The sequence below is a fragment of the Hylobates moloch genome, unplaced genomic scaffold, assembly GCF_009828535.3.
Source record: "Hylobates moloch isolate HMO894 unplaced genomic scaffold, HMol_V3 SCAFFOLD_8, whole genome shotgun sequence".
NCBI lineage: Eukaryota > Metazoa > Chordata > Mammalia > Primates > Hylobatidae > Hylobates > Hylobates moloch.
Window position 1 is genome coordinate 71,969,412 of NW_026652283.1, and position 7,862 is coordinate 71,977,273.

At 45.8% G+C, this 7,862-nt stretch overlaps 1 protein-coding gene across 2 annotated transcripts; it reads right to left on the reverse strand.

Annotated features, from left to right (window-relative positions):
• Positions 1-321: 321 nt before the first annotated feature.
• FCRLA (Fc receptor like A) lies at positions 322-7,457 on the reverse strand. 2 transcript variants are annotated; one of them, XM_032161165.2, is made up of 5 exons: positions 7,322-7,457; positions 3,762-3,914; positions 3,200-3,466; positions 2,456-2,740; positions 322-1,592 (listed from the first exon to the last, which is right to left on the reverse strand). In XM_032161165.2, the coding sequence occupies exons 1-5, from the start codon at positions 7,449-7,451 to the stop codon at positions 1,297-1,299; spliced, it is 1,131 nt and encodes a 376-aa protein (XP_032017056.1). In that variant the 5' UTR covers positions 7,452-7,457; the 3' UTR covers positions 322-1,296. The 2 variants fall into 2 exon arrangements, with proteins under 2 accessions (XP_032017056.1, XP_032017057.1); XM_032161166.1 differs by lacking the exon at positions 7,322-7,457 and adding an exon at positions 7,193-7,313.
• Between the last annotated feature and the right edge of the window lie 405 nt (positions 7,458-7,862).

The window sequence follows — 7,862 nt, forward strand, 5'->3', positions numbered from 1 at the left end:
GACTAAAACAGAGTCATTATGTGTTATTAAAGAAAAAGATTTCAGAGACAGATGAATTAAAAACAAATATCTGCAACTCTGGCAATATTATACTCGGTCACTTATTTCTGAGCCCAGTAGGATCCTGTGGGAAATTTTTATATACCCTGCTTTAATTGTGTTATAGGATGGGCTACTATTCCCTTCTATCCCACAGTGTAAGCCCTCTGTAGGCAGAGACACTATTTTATGAGTATTTTTAACATTTCATAAACTCAGCCATGTGGCAGAGGCCAACTGCCTAGTCCATTTGGTCTACTGTAACAAAATACACAAACTGAATAGCTTACAAACAACAGAATTTTATTTCTCATAGTTCTGGAGGCTGGCAGTTCAAGATCAAGGCAACAACAGAGTCGGTGTTTGGTGAGAGCTGTTTTTTGGTTCTCATATACGTCACCTTCTTGCCATGTCCTCATGTGGTGGAAGGGTGAGTTAGCTCTCTGGGGCCTTTTTAAATAAGGGCACTAATCCTTATCATGAGGGCTCTGCACTCCTGATCTAATTGCTTCCCAAAGGCCTACTGCTTAATGCCATCACCTTGGGGATTAGGATTTCAACATAATGGCTTTTGAGGGGATACAAACTAGAACTAAAGAACAGACCATAGCACCAGCTAAAGACTGGTATGTCAGTAAGAATAGCTGAATGAGGCTGGAAAGAGATAATAATTAGAAGGGGCAAAGTCCCATTCCAGAGCCCAACATCTAGGGTTTCATTAGGCTGGGGTTTCTCAAACTCAGTACAACTGACATTTTGGGCCAGATTATTTTTTGTTGCGGGGTACTGCCCTATGCATTATAGGATGTTTAGCAGCATCCCTGGCTTCTATTTACTAGATGCCAGTAGCGCACACATCCCACCACCCCCAACCCCTCGAAGTATAATGACCAAAATGTCTCCGAACATTGCCCAATGTCCTCTGGGGGGCAAAATTGCCCTCAACTGAGACTGCTGTATTGAATCCACTTCCATTAGTTCTCTTTAAATCACAAAATTCTGGTCTGATGTAACAGATAGAAATTCCTGATCTAGAGAGCAGAATTCTGTTGTGTTAAGAGAGAATACACAATTATAGCTAAACTCCAATTCTCACTTTATATAAATTTATTTACACTCACCTATCTACATTATTCTAACAAAACACTGGGACAACTTGTAAAAGTACTTATGCATATGTGCAGGACAGGAAGAGAAAACAGAAAGAATCGGATTTCTTGGGGTGGTTAAGCGAGATCATGGATGAACTGTTTACTTCTATTCAGCAGTAGCCTTTGTGGTCCCAGGCTTCCGGTGGCCAGATAATTCCCTCAACTCCAAGAGCAGGTGACCGAGGAGAACTCTCACATCCTGCATGTGTTTGAGAAGAAGGCCCATCTGGTGATACAGATGAGGATCTGGCATCCCCAGAGGAGAAGAAAAGCCTGGATCCTCAGAAGATGGGGTTGGCGGTGGAGGCAGAGGCCCAGGGGCCTCCTCAGGAGCAGTTCCTGTAGCAGCTGATTTCTGAGGAGCTGGATTCAAGGTGGGAGGTGCAGCAGAGCTGGGGGCACCTGGATTATGGGGCAGGAGGCACATACAAGAGTGAAGTCTGACTCTGGCCCTTCCCTCCCATCCCTGGCCAATCTTTCTTGTTCTCTGAAAGTGGCTGTGGGGCCCAATGGCAGCAGGGACTTGAGGACTCTAGTGTCCCTCCTGGTCCAAATTTTAATCTGAAGCTTGGCCACTTCTGTTTGAAATTCTTCAGCAGTGAGGCTTCACCATTGGACAGCTATAACTATTAGCCAGTTCTTTCTCTATCAAGGCTGAATCTAATTCCCTGAAGCATGAATGTGGTAACTGGTTCTAGGTCAGCCTCTTTATTATATAAGACACTAGTCCAATTCCTTGTGCTAATGCCAGCCTTCAGCTTTTTGAGGACACTTCTGCTGGCCTCTGAGTCACCTCCTCTTCAGGATAGCATCTCCAGCCCCTTCCATTATTTTTCATATGACATGACTTCAAGCCCCCTTAACACCCTGGACACCTCTTCTTGGTAGTGTTTCAGGTCAAGTGCAGCCTCTTAACAGTGGCTCCCAGAATTGAACATAGACTTCAGACTATCCCATCTTCATTCCAGATATTAAATTCCCATAAATGCCCAGAGAGCATGGGGGGATGCTAAGTCTTGTGGGGGAGCAGGCGTGGAGCTGGCTCAGCTCTTGGTCTGGTGAGGTGTGCACCACAGTCGGAGGGAGAAGTTCTCTATTTGTGCTGTCTCTCATCATCAGGGATTCTGGCCCATTGTTCCTGCCTCCTCTGTGTCCCTTCTTAATTTGCTCACACTGAACCCCAGATCACAGGCCAATTCACCCTATCCCCCCTTTTCATTCACACGCATGCCAAACAGACAACCTGCACTCTGATGCAAACTCACCCTGCACTCTGATCTCTAGCTGGGGGCTCTGTTTCCAAACTTGGTTGTCCTCAGTGGCTGCCTCACACCAGTATGACCCGGAATGATCTTCTGAAGCTGTGGGGATCTGGAATTCTGAGGAAAGCCCCCTGCTTTGCACTATCCTTCCATCCTTGTAGAAGGAGAAGAGGAGGCGGGCAGCTGACCTCTGCAGGGGCAACTTTGTCTGACAGCTCAGGGTCATGGGTCCTCCTGCTTGGGGTTCAGCTGAGGGTACAGCTCTGAGAATTGGTGCTGGAAACAGTTCTGGGAAAAAGATAGGCAAGAAAGAAGAGCTCAGCCATCTTATATACAGGTAGACACATGCAGATGAAGAGCCTTGGGGAGTCATACTTCCTTTCTCCTGTTTCCAGCAGGAATGGGCTCTCTTAGATTCCATTTGAATCTGTCAAGTTCTTTCTGCAAGTAGACAGGACTAGGAAAGATCCACAGATGGGCAAATCTGATAGTTGTCCAGACACCCAATCAGTGAGCGCTGGGAAGCATAGATCTGGGTGGTAGAAACTACGCTGGACTCTGAGTGGGGCTGGATGACTTCAAAAGGCTGAGGTCTTGTCCCTTTTGAAGCCCAACTTGGGCATTTGCCAGCAACCTGCTCCATAATCTTTTGATAATCTTGCCACCTCCAGGCTAAAGAAAGACAATTTGGGCTCCCTGTCTCTCCTTACCCTCCCCTGCCATGAGGATGCTGCTTCTAGCTCTCACCTTGGACTGTGATAGCCACGACAGATGCTGTTTCTGGGCTCCCAGGACCAGGGCTCTGGAAGATGCCACTGCAGTGGTAGTGCCCGCTGTCTGCCTCTTGTACCATGGCGATGGAGAATTCCCTGTTAGGCCCGGGGGGACCCAGAGCTGAGCCATCTCGGTAGAAGGTCACCTGAGTCAGTGGCCAGTCTTGCCAGGCCTTGCAGCGCAGAACCAGCAGGTCCCCTTCAAAAACTGGCTTGGCTGGACCTTGGAGGATCAACCAGTCTATGGTCCAGAGAAAGAGCTGAGTGTCACCCAGGGCCTCCCTTGGGAGCTACCCCCAGGGATGCCTACTCCCCTAAACTTTCTCTGAGGGTCCAGGTAAACTCTCACCCCTGGTTGCGAGTATGGGACAACTTCCCTAGGGCCTACGACTTAGAGCACCCTGGTTGCTGTGGGCTGAAGACTGGGAAGGAAGTACCTCATCCCATGGCCAGTTTCCTAGGGACACTTTCCTGGGTGGGCTCTGAGGCTGAAAGAAGGGGTTTGGGGCACTGCTCAGGCCTTCCCAGGACCTCACCGTAGGACACAATCAGGTGGAAGGGTTCACTGAAAGTGTAGCCCTTGACCTGGAAGCCAGCTTCCCTTGCATCAGTCAAGTCATCCTCCATGTGGCAGCTGCTCTCCTCGATGCAGACAGGTCCCTCACACTGCAGCGTCTCAAAACTGGCAGCTGAAGAGGGCATGGCCCAGGGAGAACCAGAAAATGATGCTGCAACTTGGAGAAAGAGGACAGGGTTCCTCCATCTCCCAGGTTAATCATCCTTTTTAGAATGAGACTAGTTAGACACGAAAACCTTTTTTTCAGAAAGACCCCTGTGAGTGTCTCAGGGGGATAGTTTTGACCTTGATTCACTGGTGTCCAGGTGCTCTCAGCAAATGCACTGTGGTTTGGAGAAGAGGGAGGGGAGAGAATGAAAGAATGGTGAAACTCACTGGCATCACATCCAGCTGCTGGTACGGGAAACCAGGAGCAAAGACAATAGTAACTCGAAGCAGGGAGGCACAGGACACAAATGAAAGGGAGACATCAGATTCTAATGTTCATTGGGTGCCAGACCCTGTTAGCACTTGTGTGCCGTATCTTACTTCATCCTCACAAACTTTCCAGGTATGTGACTTTATCCTCATTTTATAATCTTAAAGAAACACGCTTAGAAAACCAAATTAACATACCCAAAGCTTAAAAAGAGACTAAGCAATGGAGGGGGAAAGGCAGGTGTGTCTGAATCCAAAATCAGTGTTCTTTTTACTTCACTGTGCAGATATGGTCTACTTCAGTCCTCAGACCTTCCTCGGGGACTTTCTTTCATATTCTAATTTTCCCAAACTTCACTTGGCTCCTCAGCCTTGAATATGTTATCTATCAAAGAGCTTTCAGTACCCAGCAGTGTCTCTCCTCCTTTCTTCCTCCCCTTTGCAGGTCTTCACTTTTCAGCCATCTTTACTTTAATGTCCTCTGCCACTTGAATTTTCCCTGGCAGTGGCACAGAGCTTTCTCTGTCTTTTTCCCCCTCCTCCCAGTCCATATTAGTACCTGTGGAACAATTCTTTGCTCCAGATTGAAATTTAGAGTTATCCATTTCTCACCACATCTCCTCAACCTATCTCTTACTTTCATGGTAGACCCAGGCAAGGGAAGTGACATTTCTTCCTTCCCTGGGACTGCTCCTTATCTCCCTAGCTATTCTCCCCCTCCTCCAGCCTCATGGCCATTCACATGTGCATACTTCTTCACTCCATCCGACTGTCATTTCGTGCCCCACTTGCCTTTATTCTCTTCCACTCCCAATAGCCTAGCGTTCTTCTTTGATTTTGTCATGTCCCTTACCAAGGCCCCTCCCTACTTCCTAATTCTCATCACATCAGTACCAGGTGTTTTCTTTCCATCCTTTCTCAGCTCCCTTCACTGTAATGCTACCTCTTTTCAGTTCCTCCATTGCCACTCAACTGTGCTCTGCCTCCTCTCCATTTTTTCTTTTTAAAAATAAAATCTTGTCCAGGCATGGTGGCTCATGCTTATAATCACAGCACTTTGGGAAGTTGAGGTGGGAGGATCCCTTGAGCCCAGGAGTTCGAGACCAGCCTGGGGAACACAGAGAGACCCTATCTCAACAAATAATTTTTTAAAAAATTGGCCAGGCGTGGTGGCACTTGCCTGTGGGTCCCAGCTACTTGGGAGGCTGAGATAGTATGATTGCTTAAGCCCATGTGGTCAAGGTTGCAGTGAGCAGTGATTGCACCACTGCACTCCGGCCTGGGTGGCACAGCGAGACCCTGTCTCAAAAAACAAAGTAAAATAAAATCTTGTTGGGTTACCGGGAACTCACTCAATAAACCTTAGGTGGTAGGTATTATTATTTTCATTCTACAAATAAGAAAACTGAACCAGAAATAGAAAAAGTGATTTCCTAAAGTGACATAGAGCTGGTAAATAGAAGAGGGGCTTGAAACCGGAGTATCTGATTCCAAGTCTGCCGTTCTTATCACAAGACAAAAACAAAAAAAATTGTCCCTACCCACAAATAGCTCTCAATTTAGTGGAAGACACAGGTAGATGAAAATATTATTTCAGCATAAGTAGGAAAATATTATAATAAGAAAAATGTATCGCAAGCAGCCATTGGAGCAGAAAGAAGCATTCAAGAAAAGCTGCCTGGAAAAGATACCACTTAAGCTGAGTCTTTAGGGATACCTACACATTTGCAAGCAGCAGGAGAATAGGGTGCCATGGAAAGAGCTTATTTCAGGTGGAGATAGTGGTATAAGCAAAGCCTTACAGACAGACAAGAGTCTGGTGTATGAGTATGTAAATATGAACTGATTGAGATTTATTAGAGCATAGGTTACAAGGCTGAGAGGGTAAAAGTAGAGGCTGCTTGACCTTTCCTGCCATGATAAAGAATTTGGGCTGGTAAACTTGAGTTTTAGAAATTACTCTGTCTGCAGGGTACTGTATTCATTTCAAGAACACAAGGTTTGGACAAGGAGATTAGTTAGGAATTTACTGGAATAGCCCAAGTCATAGAGGATGAGGGCTTTCCCTAAGACATTAGTGATGATCCAGGCAAGGGACTGCTTCTATGAACAATTTAGAAGGTAAAATTTGCCAAACCTAATGATTGATCAGATTTAGAGAATGAAAAAGAAAGAAGAGTCTGGGTTGTTTCTGAGGTTTATGGCCTTGTAAGGGTAGATGCTGGTGTCATTAGCTGAGATCAGAAAGTGGAAAATGAATTAGATGAGGCAGGGGCCAAAAGGACAGATAAGTTCAGCTCTGGTCACATGGTGCAGAGACACTTGTGAGATATGTAGGTAGATATGTCTGGTATGAAGCTTGGTATTTGAATGTGAAGCTCAAAAGCATGGTTAGGGTTGGGGATATGATTTGGGACTCTTAAATACAGAGTTATAGTGGCAAAACTTATATAGACACATAAGCTCATGAAGGAGATTGTGTAAAGAAAGAGGAGTACAGAGGCAAGGCTATAACTATAGAGAACACTAGTGTTTAAGGGGAAGAGAAGAAAAGCTATTAAGGGATCAAGAGAAGTCCATGTAGTATGAGGAGAAAATGGTGCCATGGAAGCCAGGGTAGTAGAGAATGCAAGAAGGAGTAAGTGATCAACAGAGCCCAGTGTAGCAGAGAAGTCCAGCGGGATATGAACTGAAAAGCATGCCATAACCCAGTCAATATGGAGATCATTGTGCCCTAGACAAAACCGATTCCGGCAGAAGCCAGGCTGCAAGCATTGAGGAGTCTGTGAGAAGTGAGGAAGCGGAGATAGCAAGTGCAGACTATTCTTTTAAGAAAACTTGTCTCATAAGTGAAAGAAAAGAGTTGAGATTAGAGCTAGAGAGGACATCATGATCAGAGGGGACTTTCAGGAAGGAAGATTTTTATATTCAGAAAGTCATTCAATCCTGCACACCAAACTTTCTTATACCTACCCTTCTTATTCCACCTGAACACTGCTTCTCTGGAGGGCCAGAATTAGTCCATGTTTCTTTCCTTCAGGTCCTTTCTCCAGAGTGAAGCAAAGCTCCATTCCCACACCAATATTCAAATATTTTACTTACCCAGTAGCATCTGGGCCACCCAGAGCACACCAAGGGAAAGGTAGAGGGCCCAGGTCATGAGAACACAGCCCAGCTTCATGGTGACTGTGTTTAGGTCTCCTGCAACCCCAACACTGATTTTCTTCAACATGAAACCTCTCAGATTAGAAAAGAGGAAGTAAATCTAACTGTCTCATCTCCTTGCATCTGGGGTCTGTTTTCATTTTCAAGTTTATAATTGGCTTTCATCATTCAGATTTGGCCAACACGCTTTCAGCATCATCTGTGTCCTTAGGGCTGTGACAAAATGGTAGCACTCTCAACTGTTCAAGAATTTCCTCACAGAGCTCAGGGGCCTTTCAAAGCATGTCATTGTCTGATAGCCAGCTGGTGTTCATGTACACTCTGGGAAAGGTCAGTGCAACAACCACCTTTTTCACTGGTGATGCAACTGGGGACAGAAGGTGGGCTGTTGTTTGAAGGCCAATAGAAAATCACTGGGGAATCAATGATGAGAATTCAAATGTCCTGCCCATTCCAACGCTTATATGTTTCTAGTGAC

What these genes read in the sequence shown, in the direction of transcription:
- FCRLA (XM_032161165.2), bottom strand. Translation starts at nt 7,451, where the DNA reads ATGTTGAAGAAAATCAGTGTTGGGGTTGCAGGAGACCTAAACACAGTC. An exon ending in GGTGGCCCAGATGCTACTGG is followed by an intron (nt 3,915 to 7,321) that starts GTAAGTAAAATA and finishes TGCCCTCTTCAG; the next exon opens with CTGCCAGTTTTGAGACGCTG. An exon ending in CCACCTGATTGTGTCCTACG is followed by an intron (nt 3,467 to 3,761) that starts GTGAGGTCCTGG and finishes TCTGGACCATAG; the next exon opens with ACTGGTTGATCCTCCAAGGT.